This window comes from Mandrillus leucophaeus, unplaced genomic scaffold, assembly GCF_000951045.1.
Source record: "Mandrillus leucophaeus isolate KB7577 unplaced genomic scaffold, Mleu.le_1.0 Scaffold5, whole genome shotgun sequence".
Classification (NCBI taxonomy): domain Eukaryota; kingdom Metazoa; phylum Chordata; class Mammalia; order Primates; family Cercopithecidae; genus Mandrillus; species Mandrillus leucophaeus.
In genome coordinates, this window is record NW_012105364.1 from 8,640,458 (window position 1) to 8,659,592 (window position 19,135).

The 19,135-nt window shown below is 35.8% G+C and overlaps 1 protein-coding gene across 2 annotated transcripts in view; it reads left to right on the forward strand.

The window, feature by feature from the left end:
- GRM8 (glutamate receptor, metabotropic 8) overlaps positions 1–18,587 on the forward strand; it is an 838,387-nt gene extending 819,800 nt beyond the window's left edge. Inside the window, exons 11-12 of one of the 2 annotated variants that reach the window (XM_011995930.1) lie at positions 10,873–11,119; positions 18,013–18,587. In XM_011995930.1, coding sequence (XP_011851320.1) covers positions 10,873–11,119; positions 18,013–18,062 — 297 coding nt within the window. In that variant the 3' untranslated portion in view covers positions 18,063–18,587. Of the gene's footprint in view, positions 1–10,872; positions 11,175–18,012 lie in introns of both variants that reach the window. The other variant, XM_011995931.1, reaches the window with a different exon arrangement.
- The last annotated feature ends 548 nt before the right edge of the window (positions 18,588–19,135 follow it).

A 19,135-nucleotide genomic window follows, 5' to 3' on the forward strand; every position in this document is an offset into this window, starting at 1 on the left:
AATACATTAATGTTAAAGTTTTGTCTGAGAAGCCTGGTGTCTGATCATCTGTGGCACCGTTTCTATCACCTGTTTAATAATTTTTGTTGTTGTTTGCCGTTGGTTTTTGGTCATTTGTTTTTGTGTCCTAGCATGCCTGGCTGGTAATCTTTTATTGAATATCTGACATTGTATGATTTTTAAAAATGTAGATGTTATGTATATTGTTATTTCCCTCTAGAGAGCCTTCAATTTTCTACTAGTCAGCAATTGAAATATATACACCAAGGCATTTCACCTTGATATAATCTGGGATTGGAATAATTTGAGGATAAGTTTCAGGTTTTTATGGATTTGTCTATTTCTGATTTACCTTTACTCCTCGGCAATATCACTTTAGATATATTAGCTAAACGTCTGATATGTTTATGAGTAATTGTTCTCCTCCGTGGACCTGAATTCTAACTGAATTCTCTCTGAATCTAAATTATGTTTGATTCCTTTTTTTTTCTTTTTAGCTTGCTGCTTTCTTACACTTAGGATTCAGCAAAGTCTCAAGGAAAAAAATGGTGTAAAATACCAGGTTTACTTCTCTGTAGTACCCTAGAATTGTGGGTCCTTAAGTCTTGACTGCAAAGATAACCCCAAATTCCAGATTTTATCTCTCTTGTCCATGAGGCTGCTGACACGTCTATCTAAAGATTTCTGTCTTTCCTATGTAGAATCAGTATGTTACCTGGGAATAAGAAGCAGTGGAGAGTGCTGTACATATGTCAATGTGCTTTCTTTTTCCTTCCTAAGATCTTGGCCCCCTGAGTCCTGGCTACCTTGGTTCTCCTCTGATGCTTCCAAATAGTCTTATTTTTTCTTAACGTTATGATTGTTTTATAGTTATTATCAGAAGTTGGTTTGGTTTGATTATAGCTACTCCTCCATAGCCAGAATCAGAAGTCCTTCATCTATTGAGATATTATTTTATTTTATTTTTTGATTATACTTTAAGTTCTAGGGTACATGAGCACAACATGCAGGTTTGTTACATATGTATACATGTGCCATGTTGGTGTGCTGCACCCATTAATTCGTCATTTACATTAGGTATATCTCCTAATGCTATTTGAATGATTAAAATGCTAGCTTCTATGAATTTATTTGACATTTTTATGGATTTGTTATTTTTTCAAAACTTCTCTAAGATAGCAATAGTGTTATTTCCACTGTCTTCCTTCTTTAGCTCTATTGGATCTATTTTTGTATGTTTATACTATTCTCTTTGTAAGGTGTCTTGGTTCTCCTCAAGTATTTCCTAATTCTTGGTTGTCAGTTCATCTATATTTGAATCCAACTTGGCCTGCCTGCTGTATTATCAATAGCCTGTCTCTGGTGCTATAGAGGTGGAATGGTGCCTATGCAGCAACGCTGTGCTGGCAATTTGTCTTCTGAATATAGAGAATCCCTGTTCCTTCTGGTGGTCAGTGGTTCATCAGACACTTTTCTGCTCCAGCCCAGTGCAAACTCAATGCTAAACATCATTTAAAAGAGTAACTTATCCAGCTCTTCGGGCCCATGTTCTCAGCTAGATTATTTTGTCAAGCTTAACAAGATACAGTTCTAAGAAAGCCAGAGCTGCTCTAGGATCCACATGAAGTTTTTATTTATGAAGAAAGTAGCTGATTAATAACAGCAGAAACCCTCTAAATGCACAACTAAATATTAATTGAAATGCTTTAACTGTGCCTCTATCATTTAGAAGAAATTTGGCCCAAATCTATTAGCAAAAGGATGCTTTTCTGATTTGGAGAGGACTCAAGTCATATTAATCCTGCTCTTTCACTTCTCGGTGTATTTATGGGGGCCAGATGGTGTGTGGTAAGGATATGGGCTTTCAAATTAGAGAAACCTCAGTTTGAAGCTACACTTTATTTTCATGTATTGTATGACTTTTCAAAAATGACTGTGTCTCAAAAATGACTTCTTCGTGACTGTGTAATTCTCAAAAATAGACTTATTCATTCCTACCTTACAGGATTAGTGTCAGGGGTTAAATAAGTGCATAAAAGTTTTGGCATAATGCTGTACCTGATCCTCAATAATTGATAGATGTTGTGGTTGTAGTTCTTGTACAGTATCTAAACTCATAGTTTTATTCAATACCAGACATCTTTGAGATTCTATTGGTATATTTAACCACAACCAACTACTATCACAGAACTTTCAGAACTTTTTCAGTGGTATTAACTCCCCATTCCTATTAGTTTTCCAGGACTGGCATAACTAAGTATCATACACAGCGTGGCTTAAACAACAGAAATTAATTTTCTCATAGTGCTGGATACTAGAAGTCTGAGATCCAAGTGTCAACAAGCTTGGTTTCTTCCGAGGCCTCTCTCCATGGCTTGTAGATGGCTACCTTTTGCCCTGTATTATCATGTGATCTTCCTTCTGTGTGTCTTATGTCCCAGTTTCTTCTTCTTATAAGCACATCAGTCATACGGTATTAGGGACCACCAAAATGACCTGACTGTAGCTTAATTACCTCTTTAAAGACCCCATCTTTAAATGCAGTCACATTCTGAGGTACTGGGGTTAGGCCTTCAAGATACAAATTTTGGAGGAGACACAATTCAGCCCATAACACCATTCTTCTCGATTCCTCCTATATTAAGGGATATCACCAGAAAAAAAAAAATAGCACTTTTAAAACATCATGTACATCCACAAAAGCACCTGCACTGAGTTACTGAATCAATTATTTTGTCTTTAAAAAGGGTTACAGAGAATATATCTACTTGATCAAGATTTAGTGCCTTTCGCAAAACTACAGTTGAAACCATTTTCATAATTTTACCAGCTTTCCTTAGATAACACAACCTGAATTTATTATTTAGCCTAAAATTTAAATTCTAGCAAAGCTTTCATCTCTAGGCAGTGATAAATATAGGATTCAACATATTTTCTTTTTTTCCTGGCTTCTAGAACTATAGACAGATAGATAGAGATAGACATACTTTAAAATATAGTTCAGAGATAAGTTTTGTTCCTGAAACAATTGTTTCCTCTTCTTTGCTTCTTTCTAAACTAATTTATACTTTTATTTATTTGTTCTGCACCTGAAAATATTGTTTGTTATATTTTGATATCCGTTCAAATGATAATAATTAAAGACATCCCCATTACTCTTATTCCCAATTCTGACCATGCTGCTGCGGTGATACAGGGCCAAAAGGTACCATGAAAGCAGAAATGCACGAAGGAAACATGAGCAAAAATACCTGTAAAGGAGGAATTAATAAGCACTGACAGAGTAGACACCTTGTATTAATTTTCATATACATATCCCAGTAGAAAATGCAACATCACTGATTATTTACTATATTTCTGTAAATAATTCTCATATATAATAATTGAAAATTAAAGACCACATTTTATTTAATAATGCCGTACTTTTAAAAATTTACTCTGTTTTCACATTTTCCATCAGGCTTTAATAAATACAAATTATTTACTAATCCAAATATTAAAGATCACTTATGTTTAATTATAGTCATTATAAATCAGATAGATGTTTTTCCTTCTTTAACAGATCTTGAGCTTACTTACATGGTTCTTTCCTATCATTAGCGAAGCTGATATTCTGCTTGTTGGTTGATACTGCATCATTCTCTTCAGCTGGTTTCCACCTCTCCCAATCGTTCCAAGGTGAAGGGTTCAGAAAGACCTCACAGGAGGGAGAAGAAGCCCTGCTCTGCATCTGTAGTCTTCCTTCACAGTTCTTCATTCAGAGCTTTTGATTTGACTCTTCATGTTGCAAGTATGTGTCCTGAGCCAAAAGGGGATGTGATAAGTGACTGCAAATGGATTACAGACAACTGGTCTCCACCTCCACTAATGAAAACACAGTGCAGTGTATCTGACCTGCTGCTGGGTCCGCAGCACTGTGACTTCTACCTGACAGGAGAAACACAACGCTCAGGACGGTGATTTTTCCCAGAGTTAAATTGGACTATAATTCTTTGCTGTGGTGACTCTCAAGTTTCCCACAACCATATATTTCCTTATGAATAAGCCTTTTTGCTTGTGTGTGTGTGTGTATGTGTGCGTGTGTGTGTTTCTGTTATAAAGGCTAAAAGTCTTGAAGCTGATTTTGAGAGAGAAGTAGCGTTAAGTGTTTCTGGTGTGGAGAATAAAGGAAGATGAATAGAGAACAGATTGTCAAGGTTAAATAATGACAATAAGAGCTATCTGTTATTAATTAATATATCCCAGGCTCTGTGCTAGTGTTTGTATACGTTGTCTCATTAAATCCTTTGATTTAAGTCTTTGAAAGCTTAGAAGTAATGTGAATGCCTGACCCTCAGTTATACAGTTAACTTGGGAAGGTATTGAGGGCAGAGTTCAGAGCTCTCCTATTCCCAAAGTGAAAACCACTGACTTTGAATTATGCTGTTCATTGCTCATCAAGAGCAAAATGGCCCATTATTACCAAGTTGACTGTTTAAAAGGGCATTATGTTTATCTGCCCAAGATTACATTTCTCTCCCAGCCTAGAGGTCGCTATGAAAATGAATGGAGTCTTCCAGTCCTCCAGTTTTCTGATGTTTTCTAGTTTTAGTATCTGTTGTTTTTTTCCTTCTTGGAAATACATGAGTTATGTTCCTTAGAACCCAAATTTGGGAGTATGAACCCACACCAACTCAAAAGATTATAGAGAATGTCTGTTATCTAGACAGTTTTCTAAGTGCTGAGTTTACAGCCATGAACAACACAAGTAAAATTCCCAATATTCATGGAATCTTTATTCTAGCTAGGGGAAACAGATACCACATATGTTAAATAAGTAAAGTACATAGACTTTTAGGATATAATGTGTTAGATACTAAGGAGTGTGATAAAGCTAGGAATACTGGTAGAAGGTTGGGGGTTACAATTTTCAGAGGTGTGTTCAGGAAAGGTCTCACTGAGCTGGAGCATTTCAGTAAAGACCTGAAGGCAGTAAAGAGGCAAGCCACCAGATATAAAAGTCTGAAAGTAGAAGCATGCCTGGTATGTTCCAAGATCAGCCAGGGAGCCAGTATGGGTGGAAGAGAATGAGTTTTAAAAAAAGAGTAAACCAGAGGAGTTCTCAGAGGATCTTGTTGACCATTGTAAAGATATCATCAATGGGATGTCATTGGAGAGTAGGCTTTGGAGAGTAGGAGTGACCTAATTTGGTTTATGGATAATGGGATTATTCTAGCTTCTGTGTTAGGATCAATCAAATGCTCACACAGAAGAGAGCAAGGGCAGCAGGAAAGAGAACACTAGGACAGTTGTGGTACTGATCCAAATGAGAGATGATGATGGTTCTGAGCAATGTAACACCAGTGGAGACATGCTGAACGTTCTGAGCAAATTTTGAAGGTAGAATCAATAGGATTTGGCCATAGATCGGGTGGAAGTATAAAAAAGAAGTAAAAGACAATTTCAAGTTCCCTGTCCGCCCCCTCCCCCAAGAACTAGAAGCATGGAATTAATGAGGTAAGGTAGACCACTGGGAGATCAAGTTTAGGGATGAAGATTGGGAATCAGAGGCTTGTTACATTGCCGATGCTGTCAGACACGAAGAGAGTGACCCAAAAGGCAAATGCCCTTCCTAAGAAAAGCCTGGAATTTGTCAGTGTATAAGTGATTTTTAAAAGAGGACTAGCTATATAATTTGTGGAGTCCAGTAAGAAATGAAAATGCAGGAGTCTAACAATTATTACAGACTTCAAAACATTCGCAGCAGAGCATTAAACCAAGCATGGGGTCCTCCTAGTACAGGGTCTAGTGTACAAGTGCACACCCATGAAGCCTGTCTTGGTTTAAGTGTATAATTCTAAATATGCTCAGCAAGTGAGTAAGAGACAAAGAGAAAAGGACTAAGTAGTAAAACTAGGAAGATATTTAATGTAAACAAAACAGGAACAAAATAAAAACGTTTGATATGAGCTTGGTCGTGGTTCCAGGCTCATCCAGCAAAGCTGAATGGTTGCCTCTGGTTTTTGCAATTTTCAATTGCTAGGGGAATTTTGTGAGTTTGGACTTTTGCATGACAGATTGATTTGGGGTGTTACCACCCACAGGGCAACTCCAGTTTCTCTATAAACTTCTTCATCTTAAAAAAAAAATCACTTCTAGTAGTAAATGGTATTTTGAAGTCCATTGTCTGCTAAAAAGCAAAAGAAAACCCATTTTTTGATGCAAGTTTCACTTTGGCAGACATACAGATGAGGAAGTAGAAACAGAAGCAGAGAAATACAGGCTGTCAGTGTGAGTGTAGCTTTCTAACTGGTCAAGTGATATGCAAAGCAGCCAAACAGAACCTGGTGACTAAAACAAAGTGGGAAGATTAAACCATCGCAGAAATATTCAGGAATAAATACTGAATCTGTTTCTTATCACGTGACATAAGGTTGCTTTGAGTGTTAGATTTCATAATAGTTTACCTTAGTTGCTAAGGGGTTGCAAACATACCGGGTTGGATGTCAGAGTCTGTGGCGGTCTGTGCACTGGTAGCTGGTTGAAAGCAAAAGACTGACCTTTATCCTGGAAAAATATACTCTTCTCCCTCCTCACTCTTCCCGGAGTCTAAATGATTCCACGTCATGACCTACATTGAGTAGACCTTGATATGTACAAATGGCCTATTCAGAGTTTGAAGAGGTAACTGTAATAGGCCCCAGAAGAAATTTCGCATTAGTATGCTCCATTGCCACAGCTAACCCCTGGCTTATCTAGAGATTGCTTAAATCTGCTTCAGTGCATCTGACTGCTTCAGGTTCAAAATGTCCATGGGGCGTGGAGGCAGAGTAACAAGCCATCAGTGCGTGTGATAAAAAAGATAGTCCCCATCCTCTGCGTGTTAGTATTTTGGAGTGACAGGGCCAGGAGGGAGCACATAAGAGCAGGCTGGGAAAGAGAAGATTATTATTAACATATCCAGTATCATTGCTAGCATCTCTTGAATTTTTGTGGGCTAGTGGGAGTTAATACAGTCCCCTTCTGCATTCTGATGAGCTGTAACTTTGAGATAAAGAGCTGTTATATTATTCTAAGAATGTGGCCCAGGCAATAAATATGGTCTTGAGTTCACATTTGGACAAAATTTTATTCTGTCTACATTGAAGTGAGATTACAAAGGCCTTTTCCTCGACATCATGTAGTCAGAGCCTGGCTATCAGCTCTTCTCTAAACAAAACTGTCTGGTTTGAATAAGTGTCTAATTGTTCCCTCCTTTGCCCTATACTCCTGGAAGGATACTTTGTTAGTGTCTATTTAGATGCAAAGTTGTAGGGTAAAGAATGTTTCTTGAGCTATCTTGTATCTGTAAGAGATTTTATGTCATTCTCTTGTAACCCTGTAACTCCTCTATGAGAAAAGTATTACTGCCAAACCCACCCCGTGACACAGATAAGAACTTACTGTTCAGAGAAGAAAATAAGATAACGTATTTGTCCAATAACCAGGGAAGATTCATTAGTTTGGATTGTAGCCTGGTGGGTTGGTTTGGGGCTTTTATCACCCAGAAAGTAACTCTAGAGTTTAGCTGTAAACTTTATCTTTTAAAAAAATGTATATAAGTAGTGGTTCTAGAGTTCATACCCAGTCTACTGGAACATATTCCTTCCACGGCCCTGTAAGAAATGCTAGGCCACTGTGAGGTTGCGGACTTTAGGGTATGATTTGTGTGTGTGTGTTTTAACTTGTATTTTAAGTTCAGGGATACAAGTGCAGGTTTGTTATACAGGTAAACTTGTGTCATGGGGGTTTGTCGTACAGATTATTTTATCACACAATATGATTTTGTGGATTTTTTTTTTAACTTTTATGTTCCTGTATGGCTCAAGCAATTAGAATTTTCTATAGGTATAAAAAAATCCATGCATTTTAAAAAATCAAGAGCTCATTTTCCAACGTTAAACGTAGTCTCTTAACTTCTTATTAAATATGGGAGATATTCAGAATTCTATAATCCATGCTATTAAGGACTGAGTTTCTCTAGAATGGCAGTAGGTGGCATTTATATTTCTTTGCTTGTTTTGCTGTTACTGCTTTCATTGAGGTTATGACATGTATGACTTTTTCAAAGATGAATTTCAAAAACTCAGTGTAATCATACATAGTCCATGGTCCTGTAACAAATGCTCGACCACTGTAAGGTTGTGGACTTTAGGGTATGATTTTGTGGATTTTTTAACTTGTATTTTAAGTTCAGGGATACAAGTGCAGGTTTGTCACATAGGTAAACTTGTGTCATAGGGGTTTGTCGTACAGATTACTTTTATCACCCATGTATTAAGCCTAGTACCCGTTATGATTTTTCCTGATCCTCTCCCTCCTCACACCCTCCACCCTCCAAAAGGCCCCAGTGTGTGTTGTTCCCCTCTATGTCTCCACGTGTTTTCATCATTTAGCTCCCACTTATAAGTGAGAACGAGCGGTATTTGGTTTTCTATTCTTGTGTTAGTTTGCTAAGGATTTTGTTAGATGCCTTTCCTGTATTAAACTCACATTAAAAATTTTCAGAAGCTGTTTTAAGAAAAGTACATAATCAAGATCAGCATTTTGGTATAATTTGAAAGTATAGCATCTGATGAAGAGCTTGCTACACTAACCATGGTACTATTTAATTCTAATGTCTGTGTTTATTACATCTTTCATTGAGTTGGCTTGCCAAAAGGATAGATTGTGGTAATTTATTTAACGAGGGAGCTAGCATTCCAGAGTCCTCTTCATGTCTAATATCTAGCAGGATTAAATTTACTATATATCGCAGAAGTTATTCCAAATAAGAGAAGACTATTATCATTTATATTTTTGGTAGCAGAGAAAACTTATAGGATGTTTATTACAAAAATTTTTTATACGATTTGGACTAGTACTATACATGTTAGCAAGACTAACAGATTAAGGCACATTTAAAAAAATCCAACTAATCAGTATAGGTGTTCCCATCATTTTATGGCTGTTTCAACGCTGGATTTGTCTATTTTTAGGCTAAATTGATGTGAAAGAGTCTGACTGGAACAAAACTGATGGTTTTCTTTGAGTGGCATTGGAACATGTACGGGTGTGGTTTGTACTTTGCTACATTCTTTTCTTACTTTTATGTCCTCTCTCTGCAGTGCATTTTCTATGTAGATTTTTGCAGCAATACTAGCTTGAAAATAAGCAGGAACTCAAAAAAGATTAACCAACACTAGAGAAGCTTAGGAATGTTTACAATAACAGGTTGCTTAAAAGTAGATGGCAAAGCTTAGGGAGATTTATGAGCTGTAAAGATACATATCCCTATTTCATTGGGATGATCTTAATTGTAGTAAATCATGTAAACTTTGTAGTAAATCTTGTTAAAGGGTTTTCCAGGCTTACGATGGTCTCTTATGCAAGGACAGCCTTAGTGGTAGATGAATTGGACAGTAAATTCAGCAATGTGCATGATATGATTTTATATCCAAAGACAGTCTCTTAACTTGTGCCTCACATCCTGCTCATGGTTTGGACAGTTCTTTACCTCAAGGTTTTGCCATCTGTTAAGGGAAACCTTCTCCTCTAGGAAAAGGCAACACTAATGCTGATTCAGTTATTTACCCTTGAGGGTGAATTTTTTTTTTGTTTTTTGTTTTTTGCTGTTGTTCCTTCATTAAAAAGGACACAATTAGTTTGATCTTGAGGACTGCCAGATGAAATCTAACTAGTATGATACATTTTAGCAAGAATAACAGATTAAAACATATTTTAAAAATCCAACTAATCAGGATTAGAATATTCAGCGATGTAAATAGAGTGAACAGATCTACTAATGAGGGTTGTCGATATGACAAAGGGAGAATCTGTTTACAGTCTTAAGATGTGGCTTCTCCGTGGCCTCAGTATCCCAAGTTATTTGGGGAAAATTCTATTTTGAGCTCAGGACATGAAAAATGGAACCAGATCAAAGGTTTTTGTTTCTGTTTGTAAAGAAGGAAATACTGCTGTTTCTGCTTCCATACCATAACCAAAAAGAAAAAGCCAAAGCAGTGATTTTAGCTTTGGTTTTTTTCAGATTCTTAACCTCTAGGTTGTAGAAAGCAAAGCCTTCCAGAAAGATCCCTCTGTCCGTAAGTATCAGAGCAGTCAATTTCAGTGGGATAAGGGCAAGCAATGAGCACCAGGGGAGAATTTCAGAATGCAGTGTCCAGGACCATATCCCCAGTGTATATATCTTGGAGTGAGGAGATCTTACATATTTCTTAAAAGCAATTGACTTATTTTGATATGATGCTATCATTGAGAACCTTCTGGAAGTGTTCTTTAGAGGGATTGTTAAAAAAAATCCAGCCCTTATGACATGCTTGTGATTTATTATATTTGGTAGTTGGAATTATGTAATGATGTGAAGATGCAACCGCTAACATTATTCAAGCACTGGTGTGTAGTAGTGATGTTCTGGAATGTTGCACTCCCACTCTATTTCACTATATATACTTACCTTCTGGGTTAAACTTATTGCTAAAATAACACTTGGCCCACTAGTACCTTCTAAAGACGGTCTGTGTGGCATTAAGTGTTAGTGTTTTGCCAGACTGGTTTGGTCGCCTTCCTTACGTATATTTTCTTATAATCTAAAAAGGAAAATAAGCTCCACCAGCTTGGTTGTTTGTATTTTTATTTTAAGAAATTGGGTTCAGTTTAAAAAATAACCTTACTCATTTACATTTGCAGGTTAGGATAACAGGAATCGTTGACTGTAATTAAGGACAATTTCAATAAATGCCTTTTAATGTGCCTTTAGCAGAGAAGCTGAAACAATTTTAGAAAATGGTATGTTATTTGCTTTATCTCCTACTGTTAGGCTTACCAATAGTTATTCTTTTTTTTCTCTCCCCTCAGATGTACATCCAGACAACAACACTTACTGTCTCCATGAGTTTAAGTGCTTCAGTGTCTCTGGGCATGCTCTATATGCCCAAGGTTTATATTATAATTTTTCATCCGGAACAGAATGTTCAAAAACGCAAAAGGAGCTTCAAGGCTGTGGTGACAGCTGCCACCATGCAAAGCAAACTGATCCAAAAAGGAAATGACAGACCAAATGGCGAGGTGAAAAGTGAACTCTGTGAGAGTCTTGAAACCAACAGTAAGTCATCTGTAGACTTTCCGATGGTCAAGAGCGGGAGCACTTCCTAATAGATGTACGTTGAACATTCTTCTCCTAGTCTTGGGGATTGTGCTGCATGTTTCCATGGGCATGGTGATACCCACATACCGTTACACCATCACATTTAGAACCATTTGGTTAAAAGCAAATGGTCTCAAGATGAGAGGCTGTTCTATGGAGTACAAACTTGCTCACAAAATCTCTTTTACAAAGCATGACATTTCATGTCTTTCTTTTGAAGCATTATGAAACTTGATATTTGAAAGCATCATCTTTTTATAAAAGTTGTATTTTAGTACTTAGAAACAATTCCACAATTTTTCTTGTTCAATATTGGGTGCTTTTTATAGTATCAATAGTTTACTGATATTTATGGAATATGCTACTACAGATCTTACACAAATAAATGATGTTATTTGTGCCTTTAGGGAAATGAGAACTCTAATTAGCCAATACATTTAGTTAAGTCACAGTCAATACTTGTTTTTCCCACGTGGTCCCCTTTCCTTGGGCTTCCTGAGGGCTTCCCTTGACTTCACTTCTTGGATTTATTAAGATAATTAAAGTTCTTCTTAAAAGGCTCATGATCCTGGAAATAGAATATTTTCTACAGCCATCTTTCCATTTTTTTTCTTTTCTTTACCTATTTTCTTCTCTACAGTCCACCCAGGAAGGTGCACATGATAACAATACACAGAAATCTGTGCTCAACCAGTAGAATTTAACTGATCTATTGAAGCCCATTTTGGTATCTATGAAAGAGTGGCAAATATAGATTGAAGATTTGTATGGTAAAATACCAGAAAGCTGAATATGGTAAACATTACAACTTTACCTTACTAGGTTCTACAGATGAATCAAAAAAGAAAGAAAAGCAAAGGTACTTGTGTTAGAGTGGCTTCCAGTCTTTTGGAATATAGCATAGGTATTCAATATTTGTTTTTTCTGTTTGAAACAGGAGCTTGCTCTGTTGCCCAGGCTGGAGTGCAGTGGTATGATCTAGGCTAACTGCAGCCTCTACCTCCTGGGCTCAAGTGATCCTCCCACCTCAGCCTTCCAAATAGCTAGGACTGCAGTCATGTGCCGCCATGCCCAGCTAATTTTGTTTGTTTGTTTGTTTGTTTTGTAGAGGCAGGGTCTCACTATGTTGCCTAGGCTGGTCTCTAACTCCTAGGCTCAAGTGATCCTCCCACCTAAGTCTCCAAAAGTGCTAGGATTACAGGTGTGAGTTACCACACCTGCCCAGGCATTCAGTAATTAAGGACAAAATCCTATGCAAAAATATTCTCTTCCTCTCATATTCATCCAGCAGTCTGTGTCCCCTATTCTCTATACTTTCGACACTAAATACAAGAAAAAACTAAAAATTAATTTTATTTGGTTTAATTATTGTAGCAACTTATGGTCTACATTCCATCTACAAACCTTCTTTTCCATCAAGATTTCTGGATGAACATTGTCTACTCTAATTTACCATACACAGAACTATCCCGTGATAGTTAATTAGCATTGCTTAATTAGACATATTGGTTTCAGTTACTGTCAGCTTACCTGGAATCATTAGCCAGATTGGTTCTAAAAAGATTACCTTCAGGTCACCAGTACCAAATTTAGTCACATGTAGAGAAATGAACTTTACAAGAATTTCACAAACACCCCCCACATATTCACCTTTCTGCAAACATGAAACCTTGTGAAGTAAGAAATATGAGAAGCAAGGTAAGGATGGGCTTTAGTAACAAATCATTACAATCATCTCTGAGTATAGGTAAGCAGTTTACTAATGATAAACCTATTTCATAATTGCCATTAAAGGCATCAAAGTACAATGCTTGCGATTTGAGGACAGAATTTTATCTTTATTCCTACCTTGAGAACATTAGTGTAGGAAGTTGAAACCTATTATAAGATGCCAATAAACTGCTGTTGGCCAGTGATATAATTTGAACACTGGCACGTCTCAGTATGACTCACCAGAGTCTATTGTTGTACCTGTTTTTCTCGATCTCTGTTTTTTTTTTTGTTTTTTTTTTTAGCAACAATCCAGAAAACTTTATAAAATATGGTTGCCAAATAAAAGAACCAAACTTAGAGTAATATAAATACCAGTCATCCAGACTCACCTTTGGAAAGTGGTGGAGAAAAAATTTAATAAACTTTTTCAACACTTTAAAGAATAAATAGATGCCCTGAAAAACAAAATTCTCAGTATTGATAGGAACTAATCTCATATTGTTGAAGTAAATCTCATACATACACTGTTTTCCTTTGGTTATTTCCTGTTAATGTTGAGTTGAAATGGAAATTATATAGCATGCATGTATTTCTCTATTTTCTCTAAAATAAGAATGAAAGACTGAAAAAACAAGGCCTATTTGGTGGGTAAGCCTATAATATTCTGGAGGAGTCAGATGCTCACTTTTAGAAGGTCAGGTAAAGTCAAAAAGTGAATCAAGATAATATCAATTACTGCCTAAAAAAAAAGGTTTAATTGTACTTTGGAGATTTTAGTGCATTGATCTTTTACAGGAGTATAATTTGGTGTGAATAAGTTGGGCCCAAGTAAAGTGATTATGGTGTACTCATTCAGGAGAGAAAGATGTATGACATCTTTACACATCCTTCCACAATCCTACTCCAGGTCACCATTTTTAACCTTTGTTCACTTACATGGCCATTCTACAATGAAAGGGTAAATTTGTGTCCAAGATTTTAAAGTTTCTAAAGTTACACAGAATAAATGTAAGTAATATGAAGCTGGATGGGAAACCAATGAGTGCCGTGTTAGTTGCTGAATTTGCAGACTATAGTTTACATTTTTAAAAAAGGTCAAGTGTTATTTCACAACAGAGTGTGATGGGAGTTAGAAACAAAGTTGATATATATGAATTTTGCCAACTGTACCCAATTAACAAATGCTGTACATAGTATTCTTTAAGCTATGTTCATGAATAATTCATGAAAACAGCTGCTGCTGGAGGTAGATTTGTTTTCTCTAGCTTATGAACACAGTGTGGTGCACACAAGGAAATTAATTTACTGTTGCTGTGCTCAAAAACTGATTTTCATATGAGCATATTCATCACCACTGTGAAAAAAATCTCCCTATGAACTCATCTGTACATCTCTGATTCATTTTGCTCTATAGTACTTCTGGGATAAAGATTCTTGCGAGATATCTGCCACCCACAAAGTTTGTCCCTTATCATTGCTTTCATGTTGACTAAATCATCTGTTTCCAGAGCCTTACACTTCCTTTTCTAACCAGTAGAAAAATTAGCATTACTCTCCTTTTGTGAATTCTATTCTCAATTCTCAATAGAATCCTACCACTTTCTTTCTAGAAACAATGTTTAAGAGTTCAAAAAATAATATATAAATTTTTAATTAGCTACAGATCCCCAAAGTTGGAAAGATCCTTAAAACTGGTCTGATCCAAACTGCCATCTGTCGAATGGACATCTTCTGAAAACTATATTGTTCAATATCTATCAGCTCTTGTTACTCTATTTCAACCATAATTCTTTTTCTAGCTATATACAAATTTTATAACCATTTCCTACATTTTAGTTATTGTTGAAAATATTGAACAGTGCAGGAAGTTGGATGACCCTTTTAACAGTCATTTTTATCACTCTTATGACAATTTTTCTCCACCTTGTCTGTGAAGACTAAAGTCCTTCAAAAACAGAACCAAAGAAAAGATTTTATTTTCTTAGAGGAAATTTAGAGGCATATGAGAGCATTATATAAATTAAAAATGAAAAGTAAAAGTGAGTGATCATAGAAAATCATTGTGTTTCACTTCACACCAAACCAAATGTAACAAATGTTTTACCTTTGGAAAGGTTAAGTAGAAAGTACAACTCCATTAGGTCTCATGTATGGTTCATGGAAAGAAAAGGAAGGAAGGAAGAGAAGGAAGGAAGGAAGGAAGGAAGGAAGGAAGGAAGGAAGGAAAGAAGGGAGGGAGGGAGGGAGGGCGGGAGGGAGGCTGGCTCTATATTGATTCTTCCAGATTACAGCTGTTCCATTCCAGTCTATTCTGCTTTCATCCTTACAGGAACCCAGTATTGTAGGTTTTGAACCAGTGATAAAACTGAGGCCCGGTAACCTGGCCCAATGACTTTTTTTTCACTCATTTTGCAGGGACTAGAATGTAGTTCAAAACCAGGTCTAAAGTCTACTTCCTTTGCACTGTGCCACAGTAATAACTTAGAAGGGTAAGCAATGTGGATAAGATAAGCAAATATGTCAACTATTTTTAGCCTGAAGCTCATAATATTCAATGAAATAAAAAATAACAGAACACATCTGTAGTAGCACTTCTTAGGGCTATATGAGTTAATTTTAGTGGTTGTGAACTTTGTATGAACTTGGTCTCTGGTAAGAACTTGTCTAGTCCATCAATAGTGTCACTACAATGGAATGAGTCTGATTGTCAGTTATTTCAGAGGAGGAACTTTACAATTTCTAGTCTTATTCGATGTTCAATAAATACATTATTTTCTAAAAATCTGTTTCATCCTGAATTGGATTCATGTATTGAAACACATACATTCTTTGCTTTTTAAAATATCTTTTATCTTACCGTTATTCATTCCAGAATTACACAAAAAAATAGGACATCACATTTGAATTTTAGGACAGAGATTCATTGCATCACATCTTTCAAAAATACAAAGGAATTATTTGAATTTAGATTTATATTCTCCAGAATCTTAGGCATGAGTATATTTTGGCATAATATCTCTGTAATGGTCTTACAATAATGAGCTTTACTTTATAGTATGTTGGTAACAGAACAATTTAACATTTCTTTTCAAAGTCTTTATTTTCTTAAATATCTTCATTTGTCTCCATTTGATGAAACCAAAAGAAACCATAAATATGCAATGACAATTCACATATTTACCATTCTATATATTTGATATTTTAGCATGTTTACCTCTAGAGTCTAAGATTATTGTGTGTTTTTAAGTGGAAGATGTATTCATTCTCATAGGACAGCTAATTATAATTACTTAACTTTTTTGGTCATTACATCAGCCTCTAAGAATTGAGGTCTTTGACATAGGTAGTAAAAAATATTTTTTGTATTTTGTAGGACAGATAATTGGTCTGTTCTTTCATTTTACATATACGCAAATGCAAAATTTTACCAAAACATTAAAGATTAGCACTTTTATATTTTTAGTTTTCTAGTAAATATCTATATACTATAAATGAGGCTACTGACTGTGACATATTAAAATTGCTGCAGCATTTTTATTTCTGCTGTTATTTAGTTTTTACTACAGTCACGCATTGCTTAATGACATGTTCTAGGAAATGTTGTTAGGCAGTTTTGTCTTTGTGCAAACATCATTCAGTGTACTTACACAAACCAAATGGTATAGCCTACGACACACCCAGGCGATATGGTATAGCCTAGTCTACCTAGGCTACAAACCTGTACAGCATGTTACTGTCCTGAATTGTGTACACAATTGTAATGCAATGGATATTTACATATCTACACGTATCTAAACATAGTAAAGACACAGTAAAAATAGAGTATACAAGATAAAAATGGTATATGTGTAAATAGGGCACTCACTATGAATGGAACTTGTAGGACTGGAAGTTGCCCTGGGTCATTAAGTGAATGAGTGGTGATTGAATGTGAAGGCCTAGGACATGGCAGTACTGTAAATTGCAACTTTTGCCTCTCGGTTCAAGCAATTCTCCTGCCTCAGCCTGCTGAGTAGCTGGGATTCAGGCATGTGCCACCACACCCGGCTAATTTTTGTATTTTTAGTAGAGATGGGATTTCACCATGCTGGTCAAGCTTGTCTCGAACTCCTGACCTCATGATCCACCCGCCTAGGCCTCCCAAAGTGCTGGGATTACAGGCGTGAGCCTCCGCACCCAGCCACTGTAGATATTATAAAAACTCTACACTTAGACTACACTAAATTTATTTTAAACATTTCCTTTTTCAGTAATATACTATTTTAGCTTTCTATAACTTTTTAGTTTATAAACTTTTTATTCTTTTTACATTTTGACTTGTTTGTTATAAAAACTTAAAACACAAACACATTGTCCAGCTATAAAAAATATTTTCTTTATACCCTTACTCAAGGATAAAATTTTTTCTATTTTTATGTATTCATTTTACTTTTTAAACGTTTTGTGTTAAAAATTAAGACACACACACACACACACACACACACGCTAGCCTAGGCCTCCACAGGGTCATAATTATTGATATCACTTCCACCTCCACATCTGATTCCACTGGAAGGTCTTCAGGGGCAATAACAAGCATTGAGCTGTCATCTCTTGGAATAGCAACGCCTTATTCGAGAATACCCCTGAAGGACCTGCCTAAGGCTGTTTTACAGTTATCTTTTTAATGTATAAGTAGAAGAAGTGCACTTTAAAATAATGATAAAAAGTATAGTGTAGTAAATACTTAAACCAGTAACATAGTCTTTCGTTATCATTATCAAGTATTATGTACTGTATATAATTGTATGCGCCATGCTTTTTCATGACTGTCAGGATAGGAAATTTGTTTACACAACAAACCACAAACATGTGAATTATGCTTTGTGTTAAGTGTTGTGTTACGTGTTCACTGGGTGATAGGAATTTTTCAGCTCCGTTATAATCTCATGGGACCACCTTTATATAATGTGGTCTGCTGTCGAGCTGAAACGTCGCCACGCTGTGCATGACTGAGAATGGTTTAAAAACAATGAGTAACATGCTGTAAAAGCTGGATATTGTAAAAAAGTCATTACAGGACTTGAATTTTAAAATCATATTAACAAAATGATGTATTATTATATACTATTTTAAGTTGTCCTCATTTATCTTAACAGCTTCCTCTACCAAGACAACATATATCAGCTACAGCAATCATTCAATCTGAAACAGGGAAATGACACAATCTGAAGAGATGTGGTATATGATCTTAAACAATGAATATGAGACTGCAAAAATTCACTCCTGGAGATCTCCATAGACTACAATCAATCAAATCAATAGTCTTGTAAGGAACAAAAATTAGCCATGAGCCAAAAGTATCAATAAACGGGGAGTGAAGAAACCCGTTTAATACAATAAAACCAATGAGTGTCAAGCTAAAGTATTGCTTACTCATGAGCAATTAAAAAACAAAATCACAAAAGGAAAACTAATGTTAGCTTGTGAAAAAAAAATGCTGTTGAAATAAATCATGTCTGATGTTATTCTTGTAAGTATTTTTCTGTGATTGTGAGAACTCCCGTTCCTGTCCCACATTGTTCAACTTGTATAAGACAATGAGTCTGTTTCTTGTAATGGCTGACCGGATTGAAGCCCTGGGTTGTGCTAAAAATAAATGCAATGATTGATGCATGCAATTTTTTATACAAATAATTTATTTCTAATAATAAAGGAATGTTTTGCAAATGTTGAGAGTTGTTTCGTTCCAGTTTTAAAGCTAGGGAAAACTCTTCTTTCTAGTTGGCACTTCTGCTGTTTTTTAGCTCCTTCTATGAAAGTGCTGATGTTCTGAGGAATTATTTCTTTGAGGAATGTGTTTTTGTACATTTGTGTGCATATGAGGAAGATTGTCTTTTATTCCTATATTAAAAGCATTATTTGTGTAAGACTTTGTGAATATTTCAAGATTTCTGTGGTAGCTTTTCATAGTAACTGCTTCTTTTATGGAGAATCAAGAAATAGTTTGAGGTAAATTGCTTTGAGTTAATTAACAAATGATGAATTAAACTTTGGAGAATGGAATATGAAAATTACCATTTGAAAGTACATCAAAACATGTCACTGAAATTCCCTATTACATTCCTAAATCAAAACTTTTGCATAATGAAATATCCTGTGGTATGTAGTATTAACCTTTTCTCACCTGGGTATAGAAATCACTGAAATCAGTGAAGTAATGGGCCTTACCTAGTACATTCTTCAAAGCAGAGAATTAGCATATTTATTCCCTTGGCACCA